This window comes from Canis lupus, chromosome 8 (genome assembly GCF_048164855.1).
Source record: "Canis lupus baileyi chromosome 8, mCanLup2.hap1, whole genome shotgun sequence".
In the NCBI taxonomy this organism is placed as follows: Eukaryota; Metazoa; Chordata; class Mammalia; order Carnivora; family Canidae; genus Canis; species Canis lupus.
In genome coordinates this window covers 34,773,011-34,788,707 of record NC_132845.1, presented here as the reverse complement: position 1 = coordinate 34,788,707, position 15,697 = coordinate 34,773,011, and the positions used below count along the sequence as shown (strand labels likewise).

Genomic DNA, 15,697 nt, shown 5'->3' with positions numbered 1-15,697 from the left:
ATCACAAAAAAGATTGTTTAGTATGGTTTTCACATTGTACATTTTACTGAATTTTAGTTTTTTGAAAATTGCCGATGTATTTGATATATGTGGAAAATCTCTACCAGCTAGTATACTTGATTAACCAGATCATCACATGTAAGGAGTGCCTAGCTTTGAATGTGTTTAGGAAGAGCACTGTTCCACAGTAATAACTGAGTATATGATCTTTTATAGGGCATATTTTAGCACTTTATACCTGGAGTGGCTGGATGATTGCATCTGGTTCCCAAGATAAGACTGTTAGATTTTGGGATCTTCGAGTACCAAGCTGTGTTCGTGTTGTTGGGACAACATTCCATGGAACTGGTAGGTTTTTCTGGAATTTAAATGAATTTATGTGAGAAAGAAACTTTATAAAATGCACTTGCTTCCTCTCCCCTGCAACACCTATGTTAAAAAAAAAAAAGGAACAAATAGTAAAATAAATGCGTGGTATTTTATTGATTATCTTAAATTCTTTCAAAATACTTTTCATCTGTTACTTTCTTTGTAAAAATAAAATTCAGCTTAGGAAACTGAGGCCCAGGGAGATTAAGTATCATGCCCCAATTATTACATGGCAGGGCTGTTTTAGAACTTATACCTTTAGGGATACCTGGGTGGCTCAGTGGTTGAGTGTCTGCCTTTGGCTCAGGGCATGATCCTGGGATTCGGGATTGAGTTCCGCATCGGGCTCCTTGGGGAGGGGGGGCTGCTTCTCCCCCTGCTTCTCCCTCTGCTTCTGTCTCTGCCTCTCTTCCTCTCTGTGTCTCTCATGAATAAATAAATAAAATCTTAAAAAAAAACCTCCTACCTTAAAATATTTTTTTAAATAAATATGCAGCAGAGAAATTGAAATTGAACAAAGTCAATTTCTTTGAAGTCACTCCTTTTCTTTGGTGTCTTTCCCTAAGGGACGAGTTTCTTATTTATTCTTCTATACAAAATCTGTTAGTATAATCAAGAAGTTTGTATATATCATAATCTGTTGTCTTTATTTATTATTATTATTTTTAAAGATTTTATTTATTTATTCATGAGAGACACACAGAGAGAGAGAGAGAGAGAGAGAGAGAGGCAGAGACACAGAGGGAGAAACAGGCTCCATGCAGGGAGCCTGATGCGGGACTCAATCCTGGGTCTCCAGGATCGTGCCCTGGGCGGAAAGCAGCGCTAAACCACTGAGCCATGCGGGCTGCCCATCTGTTGTCTTGAAACATACATACACATGCACACAGAAATGGTAGTTATAATACATGCCTCACATTTTAAACCTAACAGTATACACCTGGATTGTTCTGTGTAAACTGAGGGTACTGCTCTTTGTGTTGTATCATAGATGTTGGTATCTGAGAGTGATGCAGTATTCTACTATTTTAAACAGTTTTAAATGCTGGTATCTAAGAGTGATGCAGTATTTTACTATTGTCTTTATTTTAGGGTCCTTTTTCTGCCTTTGTAGTTTTTTTGTTTTTTTTTCCTTTGTAGTTTTTAATAGCAATTCTATGGCACTCTTCCAAGTGAAACACCTTTTATTCCTGCTTTTTGGTGATGGTTTTGTTTTATTTTGATGCTTTGTTTATTCTCTTGACTTTCATGGCCTTTTTTTTTTTTTTTTTTAGGAATATTTTACTTACTATTTTAATAAAACTTTGACTAGAGGTGCCATTGAATTAGCATCACACAATATACAGCTTACTGGGGACTGGCGTTAACTCAGTGAATATTGCTGAGTGTTTCATTTGAGGCTCACTCAGTGCTCTGGGTTTTTATTTTTAAGTTTTTATTTTAATTCCAGTCAGTTAACATGCAGTGTTATGTTAGTTTCAGGTGTACAATAGGGTGATTCAGCACTTACATACATCACCCAGTGCTCATCATAACAAGTGCATTCCTTAATCCTTGTCACCTATTTAACCTATCTCCCCTACCTGCCTCACCTCTGCTAACCATCAGTTTGCTGTCTCTAATTAAGAGTGTGTTTCTTGATTTCTCTCTTTTTATTCTCTGTGCTCATTTTGTTTCTTAAATTCCACATATGAGTGAAAATCATGTGGTATTTGTCTTTTTCTGACTTACTTCACTCAGCATTATACTCTCTAGCTCCATCCACGTCATTGCAAAAGCTAAGATTTCATTCTATCTTATGGTTGAATAATATTTCATTACATTTATGTACACACACCCCACATTTTCTATATCCATTCATCAATTAGTGGACACCTTCCATAACTGGAAGTCCAATTGGCTACTTCCATAATTTGGCTATTGTAAATAATGCTGCTATAAATATATTTTATATGCATATATCCTTTTGAATTAGTGTTTTTGTGTTCTTTGGGTAAATACCTAGTAGAACTACCCTACAATGCAGCAATTGCACTATCTTTAACTTTTTGAGGAACCTCCATACTGTTTTCTAGAGTGGCTGCACTAGTTTGCATTCTCACCAACAGTGGAAGAGGCTTCTCCTTGCCAACACTTGTTTCTTGTGTTGTTGATTTTAGCCACTCTGACAGGTGTGAGGTGATATCTCATTATTTACATTTCTCTGATAGTAAGTGATGATGAACATCTTTTCATTTATCTTTTAGCCTCTGTTTGACTTATTTAGAGAAATGTCTATTCATGTCTCTGTCCATTTTTAATTGGATTATCTGTTTTTTAAATTTTGAGTTGTGTAAGTACTTTATATATTTTGGATACTAATCCTTTATCAGATATGTCATTTGCAAATATCTTCTCCTATCCTGTGGGTTGCCTTTTAGTTCTGTGATTGTTTGCTTCACTGTGCAGATGCTTTTTATTTTGATAAAGTCTCAGTAGTTTATTTTTACTTCGGTTTCCCTTGCTTCAGGAGACCTGTCTAGAAAAAAGTTGCTTTGGCCAATGTCAAAGAAGTTACTGTCTGTGTTCTCTTCTAGGATTTTTATGTTCTCACATTTAGGTCTTTAATCCATTTTCTTTTCTTTTTTTTTTTTAAGATTTTATTTATTTATTCATAGAGATGCAGAGAGAGAGAGAGGCAGAGACACAGGCAGAGGGAGAAGCAGGCTCCATGCAAAGAGCCCGAAGTGGGACTTGATCCAGGGTCTCCAGATCACACCCTGGGCTGCAGGCGGCGCTAAACCGCTGCGCCACCGGGGCTGCCCATCTTTAATCCATTTTCAATTTATTTTTCTGTATGGCATAAGAAACTGGTCCAATTTCATTCTTTTGCCTGTTGCTGTCCAGTTTTCCCAACACCATTTGTTGAGTATATACTGTCTTTTTCCCCATTGGATATTCTTTCCTGTTTTGTCAAAGATTAATTGACCTTGTAGTTGTGGGTTCTATTCTGTTCTGTTAATCTATGTGCTTGTTTTTGTGCCAGTACCATACTGTTTGCTGACTACAGCTTTGTTACATAACCTGAAGCCCAGAATTGTGATACCTCCAGCTTTGCTTTCCTTTTTCAAGGTTACTCTGGCAGTTTGGAGTCTTTTGTGATTTCATACAAATTTTAGAAAATTTTTTAAAGTTCTGTGAAAAGTGCTGTTGGTATTTTGATAGTGATTACATTAAATGTGTAGATTGCTTTGGGTGGTGTAGACACTTTAACATTTTTAACAATATTTGTCCTTCCGGCAGCCCCGGTGGTGCAGCGGTTTAGCGCCGCCTGCAGCCTGGGGTGTGATCCTGGAGACCCAGGATCGAGTCCCGCATCAGGTTCCCTGCATGGAGCCTGCTTCTCCCTCTGCTTGTGTCTCTGCCTCTCTCTCTTTCTCTCTGTGTGACTACCATAAATAAATAAAAATTAAAACAAAAAAACAAAAAAAAAAAAAACAAAAACAAACAAACAATATTTGTCCTTCCAATCCTTAAGCATGGAATGTGTTTCCATTTCTTTGTGTCCTCTTCAGTTTCTTTTATCAGTGTTTTATAGTTTTCAGAGCACAGATCTTTCACCTCTTTGGTAGGTTTAATTTCTCTTTCTGCTGCTTCATCATTGGTGTATAGAAATGCAACAGATTTCTGTACATTGATTTTGTATCCTGTGACTTAAATAAATCTGTTTATTAGTTCTAGCAGGTTTTTGGAATTTTTAAAAAAAAATCTATATCTTTTATATAGATAGATAGGTATCTATATAGGTATATAGATATATAGGTATATAGATAGATACCTATATATAGGTAGATATATATATAATCATCTGCAAATAGTGAAAGTTTTATGTCTTCCTTAATGATTTGGATGTCTTTTCTTTCTGTTGTCTGACTGCTATAGATAGGACTTCCAGTACTATGTTGAATAAAAGTGGTAAGTGGTAAGAGTGAATATCCTTGCCTTTTTCCTGACCTTAGAGGAAAACCTCTCAGTTTTTCCCCATTAAGGATGATGTTAGCTGTAGATTTTTCGTAAATGGCCCTTATTATGTTGAAGTATGTTCTTTCTAAACCTACTTTGTTGAGGGTTTTTATCATGAATGGGTGTTGTACTTTGTCAGATGCTTTTTCTGTGTCCATTGAAATGATCATATTATGGTTCTTCTCCTTTCTCTTATTGATACAATGTATCACATCAAATGGATTTATGAAAATTGAACCACACTTGCAACCCAGGAATAAAACCCACTTGGTTGTGGTGAATGATTTTTTAATGTATTGGATTCAGTTTGCTAGTATTTTGTTGAGGGCTTTTGCATCTCTGTTCATCAGGGATATTGGCCTGTAGTTCTCTTTTTTAGTGGTGTCTGTCTGGTTTTAGTATCAGGATAATGCTGGCCTCATAGAATGAATTTTTGGAAGTTTTCCCTTCCTTTTTCTGTTTTTTTGGAATAGTTTGAGAATAGGTCCTAACTCTTCTTTAAATGTTGCACTGCTAGGTATTTATCCAAAGGATACAAAAATATGGATTCAAAGGGATACATGCACCCCAGTGCTTATAGCAGAACTATCAACAATAGTCAAAATATGGAAAGAGCCCAAATGTCCATTGACTGAATGGATAAACAGGATGTACATATATACAATGGCATATTATTCAGCCATAAAAAAATGAAATCTTGCCATTTGCAACAATGTGGATGGAACTAGAGAATATTATGCTAAGTGAAATAAGTAGTCAGAGAAGGATAAATACCATATAAATCCACTCATATAAGAAATTTAAGAAACAAAATAGATGAACATAGGTGTAAAAAAAAAAAAAAAAAAAGAGAGAGAGAGAGAGGCAAACCCAGAAACAGACTCTTAACTATAGAGAACAGACTTAGGGTTACGAGATGGGAGGTGGGTGCGGGGATGGGCTAAAGGGGTGATTGGTACTAAGGAGGGCACTTGTCATGAGCATTGGGTGTTATAAGTAAGTGATGAATCACTAGATTCTGTAGTTGAAACTAATGTACACTGTATGTTAACTAACTGGAATTTAAATAACAATTTGAAGAAGAAAAAAAAACCTAACTTATTCTTTCATTAAGTAAGTAAGTAAATAGAGTTCTCCTGTGGAGTCATCTGGTCCTGGACTTTTGTTTGTTCGGAGTTTTTTGATTACTGATTCAGTTTCCTTGCTGGTTATTGATCTGTTCAAATTTTCTATTTTTTCCTGTTCCTTTTCTGGTAGTTTACATTTCTAGAAATTTGTCCATTTCTTCTAGGTTGTCCAATTGTTGGCATATAGTCTTTCATAATATTCTCTTAAAATTGTTTGCATTTCTGTAGTGTTGGTTATTATTTCTCCTTTCTTATTTGTGATTTTATTTATTTGACTCCTTTTTTCTTTTTTTTTTTCTTGATAAAGCTGGCTAGAAGTTAATCGGTTTTACTCATTTTTTTTCAAAGAACTAGCTCCTAGTTTGATCTGTCCTATTGTTTTTTTTTATTTTTTATTATTTTTTTTTTTCAAATTTTTTTATTTATTTATTTATGATAGTCACAGAGAGAGAGAGAGAGAGAGGCAGAGACACAGGCAGAGGGAGAAGCAGGCTCCATGCACCAGGAGCCTGATGTGGGATTTGATCCCGGGTCTCCAGGATCGCGCCCTGGGCCAAAGGCAGGCGCCAAACAGCTACGCCACCCAGGGATCCCCTATTGTTTTTTTTTAGTTTCTACATGGATCTTTTTCTATACTTTGATTCAAACCAGATATGATTCGTTCTAGCAAACTTGATTCTGGAGTATGCACACATGTATAATTCTGTTTTTATATTTGAGTATATTATCATTGATTTGTTAAAGTTTAGTTTGCATTGTCGCCAAAGTTAAAGTATAACATGGTTTAAAGAGGAACACCTGGGTGGCTCAGCAGTTTATTAGCACCTGCCTTCTGCCTGGGGCATGATCCTGGAGTCTCGGGATTGAGTCCTGCATCAAGCTCCCTACATGGAGCCTGCTTCTTCCTCTGCCTATGTCTCTGCCTCTCGGTCTCTCATGAATAAATAAATAAAATCTTAAAAAAAAAAAAAGTGCAGACTCTTTACCATGCCCAGAGCAGTGCTCTTCAATTTTATTTTCATTATTGCAAGCATCCTACCCCCACGCAAAGAGAAAAGCAAAATTAAATTTTTTCCTAACCAGAGAAATTAAATACTAGGAATAGATTTTGTTGGATGGAGTAGTAGTTCATCTTTGGAGGGCTACAAACTATTGTTAATATTTAAGTTTTTTTTTTTGTCTCCTGGGAACCATTTTGCATCCCCTGGGTGGGGGGGCGTTATTGCCTTCATTGAAATTGTACGGTCTAGATTTAGGGCTGCAGCCTGTGGACTCAGCATTTATTTTCATCTGATTTCTACTGGCTGTTATTGGTGTGTTGCCTAAATACATTTCCTACACTGTGTCCTAAAACATTTTATTATTTTAATTTCTTGTTCCCCTAACTAGACTTTAAGCTGGTTATGGGAGTATTCTGGATACTTACCCAGCAGTGATAGCACTGCCTTAGGAAAAGTAGCTCATCTGTTGCACTATTGTACTATAAGTAACGGTGTTCCAGAGAGTTCCTCAAGTGACCAAAAAACGGACTTTCTCATTTCTCACAGGATCTTGCTTCATACTTTGTCTCTAAAAAAGGATGCAATTGTTATTGGTTGAATGCTAAGTTGGACTTTTCCTTAACAGTTTTGATAAGGTACATTAATTTTTCCTGTACGGTTCAGTGAACATAATGAACAAAATTAGCTGTTGATTATGTTCATAATCATAGCTATATTGATTTTTCCATATGAAACTTGTATTCTTTGTTCTATACAGGTAGTGCAGTGGCCTCTGTAGCTGTCGATCCCAGTGGCCGTCTCTTAGCCACAGGACAAGAAGATTCTAGCTGCATGTTATATGACATAAGAGGAGGAAGAATGGTACAAAGTTATCACCCTCATTCCAGTGATGTTCGCTCTGTTCGATTCTCTCCTGGAGCTCACTACCTGCTGACAGGATCCTATGATATGAAAATAAAGGTGACAGACCTACAAGGTGAGGGAAATTGACCTCTTTCCGTGTTTGTAGTCTCTCCTATTTCAGATCTCTCTCTCTCTCTTTTAAATCTACATACAACTTTTTTAAAACTTTATTTTTGAAATTTCAGTATAATTAACGTACAGTGTTGTATTAGTTTGAGGTATACAGTATAATGATTCAAAAATTCTGTACATTAACTGGTGCTCTTCAAGATAGTTGTACTCTTAATCTCCTTCATCTATTTCACCCATCCCCCCACCTATCTTCCCTCTGGTAACCATCAGTTTGTTCTCTACAACTAAGAGTCTGGTTTTTCATTTCTCTTTTTTTCTTTGTTTTATTTCTTAAATTCCACAATAAGTGAAATCATATGGTATTTGTATTTCCCTGACTGATTTCACTTAGCATTATACCCTCCATCCATGTTGTTGCAAATGGCAAGATTTCATTCTTTTTCCTGGCTGAGTAATATTCCGTTGTGTGTGTCTATACCACATCTTATGTATCTATTCATCTGTTGATTGGTATTTGGGTTGCTTGCATATCATGGCTATTGTAAATAATGCTACAATAAAAATAAGGGTGCATATATATTTTTTTGAATTACTGTTTTTGTATTCTTTGGGTAAATACCCAATAATGGAATTACTGGATCATATGGTAGTTCTATTTTTAATTTTTTGGGGAACCTCCATACTGTTTTCCACAGTGGCTGCACCAGTTTGTGTTCCCACTAACAGTGCACGATGGTTCCTTTCTTTTTTCTCCAATCCTCACCAACACTTGTTGTTTCTTGTGTTTTTAATTTACCATTCTGACAGGTATGAGGTAATATCTCATTAAGGTTTTGATTTGTATTTCCCTGATGCCGGGTGATGTTGAGCATCTTTTCATGTGTCTGTTGGCTGTCTGAATGTCTTCTTTGGAGGCATGTCAGTTCATGTCATCTGCCCACTTTTAATTGGGTTGTTTTTTTAGTGTTCAGTTGTATAACTTCTTTAGGTATTTTGGATTCTGACCCTTTATCACATATGTCATTTGCAAATATCATCTCCCATTCCATAGGTTGTGTTTTTGTTTTGTTGATTCTCTTTCTGTGCAGAAGCTTTTTATTTTGTTGTAGTTCCCAATAGTTTGTTTTTGTTTTCGTTTCCTTTGCCTTAGAAGACATATCTAGAAAAATGTTGCTACTGCTAATGTCAGAGAAATTACTGCCTGTGCTCTCTTCTAGGATTTTTATGGCTATTTGGATCTTTTTGTTGTTGTTAATCTGGTGTAATCAACTTTATAACATTTTCAAATTTTAGTTTTATAGTATTTACAGAACAAATTACTGGTGCCGTATTGATGTGAATTATAGCAAATAGTTAAATCAAGTGAATAGGTTATTTTGTTAAGTATTTCTAAAATATTTGAAAGAATCAACATTTAATACACTGAATCATTTTGAGTTCAATGATGATAGATGTTAAAATATGCATTATGTACTATTTGCTTCTACTTTTAAAAACTTAGGGTATAATCTGTATAATTATTTCTTCAGCATCTAGTTTTATTTTTAATAAGTTAGTAAGCAAATATTTATTTTGTATCAACTAGTGACAGAGAGATGAATAAGACAGGTAACTTCCTCCTTGATTGAGCTTACATTGTGGAGGTAAATAAAAAGTAAACCAATAAATGGTGTAACTTCAAGTATTGGTAAATGCTATTAAAAAATCAGCAAGGTGGGAGAGAGTGACTGTGTGGGAGAGAGTGGGGAAGGCTATTTTAGGCAGGCTTGAGATGGTCTCTCTAGGGAAGTGCCATTTGTGCAGAGACTTGAGTGATGAGAAGGCACAAGGTAGGTTAGGACCCCAGGAGGAGACCATAGCGAGTGGAAAGGTGCTGAGGCAAGAGTGAATTCAGCATGGTCATGACACTGCAAGAAGCTAATGTGGCTGGGACTTAGAGAACTAAGGAAGGGAAAGACAGAAGAAACTAGCGGCAGGGTTTTGTAGACATTTATAAAAAGCATAATGGGAATTCTTTGGAATATTCAAAATAGGGAGTCATCTGATATCTATTGGTATCTGTTTAAAAGATAATTTTGAGTTATGTAGGGAGAATGGATTATAAGTGTAAATATCAGTGAGGAGGCTATTGGAACAGTTCAGGTGAGGAATGATGGTAGCTTGGATTAGAGTGGTAGATGTGGGGTGATAAGAAGTGACTGAACTTGGGATGTATTTTTATATGTTTGGTTTAAATTTAGGGAGTGAGGGGAGTGCTGACTCCTAGGTTTTTGGCATGAGGAACCAGATGGTGTCATTAATTAAGATACATAGGAGGAAGAAGAGGAGCAGGTTTGGGCAAGCAAGAGTTTGGTTTAAACAAATTAGGATGACTATCAGGCAGTCAAGTGAGATGTCGAATAGCTATTTGGACAGTGGTCTGGAGCTCAGGTGAGAAGTCAAGGTTAGGGGTGAAATGTGTGAGTCATAAGTATACAAATGGCCATGATACCATGGTACTAGATGCAATTTCATAGGAAGTGGGTGTAAAGGAAACGGGAAATCTGAAGGCTGCCTCCTGGGAAAGGAGCAGCAAACCAGCAAAGGAGACCAGGGTGCAGGGGCACCAAAGTCATGGAGAAGTCAAGCTAAGAGAGTTTCAAGGAGACAGTGGCAGCTATGTCAGTGTTGCTGTGTATATTTTACTGAATACTACTGACATAATTAGGTATTTAATAATTTTTCCCTGTTTAAACCTTTAAATGTATTAATGTAGTTTAGGACTTGGTATACTGTAATGCCTTCAGGTACCAGGAAGTCTGTGAAATCTATGCATATGCTTATTTTGTATTGTAAATCAGTGTCTCTCTTTTTAATTTAGGAGATCTCACGAAACAACTTCCTATCATGGTGGTGGGGGAGCACAAGGACAAAGTGATTCAGTGCAGGTGGCACACCCAGGATCTTTCCTTCCTGTCATCCTCTGCAGACAGAACTGTAACCCTCTGGACATACAATGGATAGAGTATACCCTGTGTCAGTCTATGCAGTGAAAGCACAGAGACTTAAGACTACTGAGTTGTGAAAATTAACAATTTTGAAGAACATAGCTGATCGGAAAAGTGGCTTAGCACGAGGAGGCCCCTTCTTAACGTGTATCCCTTTGATAGGAACTGTTGGGTGGTGTTATTCTGCAGTGGTTTCAGTCTTCCATGTGAGCTCGTGCTGCTGTGACCTGCTGTATGTAGTCTTGTTGCCAAAGTCTGCGGAAGAGCTCTTACGTTGTCAGTGTGCACTCCAAGTCAAGGTGGACGATGTGTTTACGGTTTAGTATTAAATGCATTCCTTGGTCTTTGCCTAAATAACAGTTTTATATACACACTGAAATTGAACTATACTTTAAGCATATTATTACATGTAATGCAACCAAGTTCTACACAGATTAAACATAGGTGTTCAGAAATTACTTTTCTCACAGTCCCATGATATTATACCACTTGTCAGCTAGAGGTCAGAATTTTCTATGTCTCTCAAAAATTACATGGTTATTTTCACTAAGGATTATTATGGAATTTAAAGATGGATGGAAAACTGCTTCTTAGTTCATTACGTGGTATTGGCGTTTTCTTTTTTTCTTAAACCCAGGGATAGAATTACTATTTTGTCACATTATTTTGCTTCAGGCTTAAAAGGTAAATAAATATGTTTGCTTCAGAAACTTGTTAATTTCAATGTTTTGAATGCAACAAGATACCTCCCTTCTAAACTGTACTGTAGAAGCAGAGCAGCAGCGTTATGTGATGCAACACTCGATGGTACAGTAAATTTACTGGCTGGCATTTATCCTCTTAAAAATTAAAAACATTGCCATAGACTATAGCATGGTTTGAAATGCTATGTCTGCATGATAATTTAAAATGGAAAAATTTTAACTTTGCACTCCAAAAGCTTATTTGAATTTGTTCCTTGCACTGTTTTGTGTGATGCAGAATAATGATTTTATTCCTATGGCATTGTAGATCTAACATTTATGTATCTTTATTTTCATATTGTACAGTAATTTTACTTTAAATTATTAAATAGGCTATTTATTTTAAATGCAGTTGAGTTGGTTCTAATTATTGAACTGTCTGTGCACTGTGTGTAGCAAGCATTTTTAATCTATTGTATACAAGTGGAAAGGGTATTAGAAGTGTAACTGTGCTATTATTTCAATAAAGACCTCTTGACACCTGAAAGTATTCCTGTTCCTCAGTGTCTGTGACTTTCAATTTAGAATTTTTTTTGTTCCAGTTTACTTGCAGGTGGTGTGGTCCAGGGGGGGAATCCCACAATTAGTTTCTTAAATTTCTTTCTAAAGTTCAACTGGGGCGCCTTGCTGGCTCAGTTGGTGGAGTGTGTGACTCTTGAGCTCAGGGTTGTAAGCTCGAGCCCCATGTTGGGTGTGGAGATTACTAAAATAAATAAAGTTGTTCTACTAACTTACTTTTTACTTGGGCAACTGCTTAACCTTTGTGTGTCTCTTGTCTCTTTTATTCAGGACCTGGGGGACTTTCCATTCTGGAAAAGTGAAAGCTGATTAATAAAAAGCCCAGCAAAATATATAAATTGTAAGTTAGATTAAAAATATGTTGAACTGAGTGCTTTAGAAAAAAAAAAAAAAAAAGAAATCCCATTAGTTGTATATATTCAGTAGGTACACAGTTTTCCTACCTTTGCAGAGGGAAATTCTGCTAAATGTATGCCACAGTCTCTTCAGTTTACTTTCATGCTCAATTTCATACATTCTAGACATTACAGCAGGTCATTAGTGTTAAGTTTAAAACTAGGAAAAAGCATTTCTTGATATAGACCAGCGCAACTTCATGGTAAAAAAAAAAAATGTTCATAAAATTATTCCACTTTCAAGGAGAGAACTTTAAGATCCTCCTGTATATGGGGTATGGAATTCATTTTGGAGTACATTAGATAATAATCACTAGAAATATAATCACTATATTACATAATTTAATACATATCTGTTTACATATGTTAGTTTTCACATGCCTCCATACTGTCTTCTCCATGGAGGTTAATAGATTCTTGGAGGGTCATATGAAAAGGTAAGAGAACTGAAGTATCTATGTTCTTTGAACCCTTCTCAGTGGGGGTATGGAGAAGGAGAGTAGGGATAAGGAGTTGCAGAAATTCTTAGCTCCTTTCCACAGAAGTGTCAGAGGTCTGATTGAAAATTTATTTTTTAACAAATTTTAAGAAGATTTTATTTATTCATCAGAGACAGAGAGGCAGAGACATAGGCAGAGGGAGAAGCAAGCTCACTGCAGGGAGCCTGATGTGGGACTCAATCCCAGAACCCTGGGATCATGACCTGAGCAAAAGGCAGATGCTCAACCACTGAGCCCCCCAGGTGCCTGTATTTTTAAATATTTTTAGTTGTAATAAGCCAAAGGATATAATACACAGAAAATGCAACCCACAAAATGGGAGAAAGTATTTGCAAGTCATATATCTGATAAAGGATTAATATCCAGAATATATAAGAATTACAGCTCAAAAACAACCCAAAGACCAACCCGATTAAAAGATGGGCAAAGCATTTGAAACATTTCTCCAGGGCGCCTGGGTGGCTCAGTCAGTTAAGAGTCCAACTCTGTTTTGGCTCAGGTCACGATCTTGTGGTTGTGGGATGGAGCCCCGCATTGGGCTCTGTGTTCAGTATAGAGTCTGCTTCAGATTCTCTCTCTCTCTCCTCATTCTCTCTCTGTCTCTCTCAAATATATAAAGTCTAAAAAAAAAATTCTTCAAAGAAGATAGACAAATGACCAATAAGCACATGAAAAGATGCTTAACACTACTAATCATTAGGGAAATGAAAATAAAAACCACAGTGAGATACCACCTCACAACCACTAGGGTGGCCGTTATCAAAGACACAAGATAATACGTATTGGCAAGGATGTGGAGAAATCGAAACTCTTGTGTATTATTGGTGGCAATATAAAAGGGCGTAGCCACTATGGCAAGAAAGAGGCCGCTACCCTAACTCCATCTAATCCCCAGGCTCTTAGACTTCGATAATGCCCAAGTTCAAACAAGAAAAAAGCTGAAAGCCAAAGTGAAAAGATTATTAAAAAAAAATAAGCCTCTCACTTCAAGCTAGTTACCCCTCCCCCTCCATCACCCTCACTAAAAATAGTGGCTATTCCTTCAACAGATAACACTCCTTAGCAGAAGCTGGCTAAGATCAAACCAGAACTTCAAATTTCCCACTATCAAAGATACAAAAAAACTTAAGACAAATAAAGTGTGATCTATATACAGCTGATGCCAGAACTGCACGGCCAGAGTTTAGGCATATTGAAAGACCTCACCTTTCCACCCCATTATTGCCGCCAAGAACTTCACAGTCTAAAACAGTTTTGCATTTTGGAAAGTGAATTATGCAAACTCCAGGAGGCATTGAAAACCATCACAGAAAACTCATGCTGTCCAAGTTGTGGCCAAATGTGTCACATAAGTGGGAAACTTCCAAATGTGCCTGCCTGTGTTCTAAACCATCTCCCATCCTGCCACAGCCAGCAACTCACCTTCCTCCTCAGCCATTACTGCCTCCACTCCCCCCCGCCCCCTCTCTGCCTGTACCTCCATCACCTATAGCATCTTCGCTGCCCAGAAATCCTGATTGTACTAAAGCATTTCAGCCTGGATCATTAAAAAAAGACGGACCCATGCAGACAAGTTAAAGATCTAACTAAAAGAATACACGGGTTTTTTTTTTTTTTTTAAGATTTTATTTATTCATGAGAGACAGAGGCAGAAACACAGAGAGAGGGAGAAGCAGGCTCCATGCAGGGAGCCTGATGTGGGACTCGATCCCGGGACTCCAGGATCACACCCTGAGCCAAAGGCAGACGCTCAACCGCTGAGCCACCCAGGGGTCCCAGAACACACGGTTTTGAAGAAATTTGTACCATCACCAAAAGCATAGCATCCACTCATTAACTGTCTCTGACCTGCAGTGTGTTATCCTAAAACCCAATTCCAAAGTGTTACCAACTCAACTTACAAATGTCTTAATTACTCCTGGTAAAAAGCCAGATAGATCTGCAGAAACTATGTAGAAAAGTCACTATAGAGAGGAGCACAGGTGGAACCTCACTTTCCGATAAAGAAAATTTGGAAACAGGAGCTAGGCTGACTCCAGTAATGACCTGGGCCTGGAGGAGAAATTTCAGTATGCTCACCCCAGAAGCCCAACTCAAACCCTGCCACTTTCTACAAGCAGATTTGTTGAACAAAACTGACACCTACCCTATCCTGACTGCATGTGATGGTCTGTAAGATAGATAAAATCACCCCAACTTTTTTTTTTAATGTAGTAGGCCTTTATAAATAATTATCCTAATATATAATTCCTTTTTTTTTTTAAAGATTTTATGTATTTCTTCATGACAGACACACACACAGAGAGAGAGAGAAAGAGAGAGGCAGAGACACAGGCAGAGGGAGAAGCAGGCTCCACGCAGGGAGCCCGATGTGGGACTCGATCCCGGGTATCCAGGATCACACCCCGGGCTGAAGGCAGCGCCAAACCACTGGGCCATCGCGGCTGCCTCTAATATATAATTCCATTTGAAGAATTAAAGTATGTTTGGAGCCCATTTATACTGTGGTATTGAGTATTTGGATTTTTTTTTAGTTTGCATGATCAAAAAGAGAATAGATGGGAAAATGCAATCCCCAAAGTGGTGTCTATCCTGGAATTACCCAACTTAGGTTGGAGAGGTTGTTCAAATTTAACTAGGTAGCTAATTTGTACTCAATAGGTGCAGCTAGGACATTAATAAACTGGTGGGTCACGGGGGTGACTCGGTTAAGTGTCCAACTCTTGTTTTCGGCTCAGGTCATGATCTCATGGACTGTGGGGTTCAGTTCCGCATCAGACTCCATGCTCAGTGGGGAGTCTGCTTAAAAGATTCTCTCTCTCTGGCCCTCTCCACACTCATTTGCTCGCTCTCAAAATAAATATTTTTTTCATGCAGCTAAATATATTTCATGAGGACTTCACATGAACCCTGTATTTTCCACAGTGCCCCAAAGGATTCTCTGAAATCCATAGCTGATTCACCGTGAGGCCTAATTCCCTGTCCTCAACAGCCTGTGGATTCAATAACAGCAATAATACACTCCTCTTTGGATTTTTGTTCTTCCCGGCCAGTCCAGGGTTGCCAGGTTTAGCAATTA

The 15,697-nt window shown here is 37.5% G+C and overlaps 1 protein-coding gene and 1 pseudogene across 15 annotated transcripts in view; both read left to right on the top strand.

Moving 5' to 3' along the window:
• The window catches only part of LOC140638096 (transcription initiation factor TFIID subunit 13), a 92,345-nt gene extending 80,651 nt beyond the window's left edge, over positions 1–11,694 (top strand). For all 15 annotated transcript variants that reach the window (XM_072834810.1, XM_072834809.1, XM_072834808.1 and 12 more), the window contains 3 exons: positions 217–352; positions 7,261–7,475; positions 10,335–11,694. In XM_072834810.1, coding sequence (XP_072690911.1) covers positions 217–352; positions 7,261–7,475; positions 10,335–10,477 — 494 coding nt within the window. In that variant the 3' untranslated portion in view covers positions 10,478–11,694. The remainder of the gene's footprint in view (positions 1–216; positions 353–7,260; positions 7,476–10,334) is intronic.
• A 1,836-nt stretch (positions 11,695–13,530) lies between these two features.
• LOC140639170 (proline-rich protein 11 pseudogene) lies at positions 13,531–14,196 on the top strand (annotated as a pseudogene).
• Positions 14,197–15,697: the final 1,501 nt, after the last annotated feature.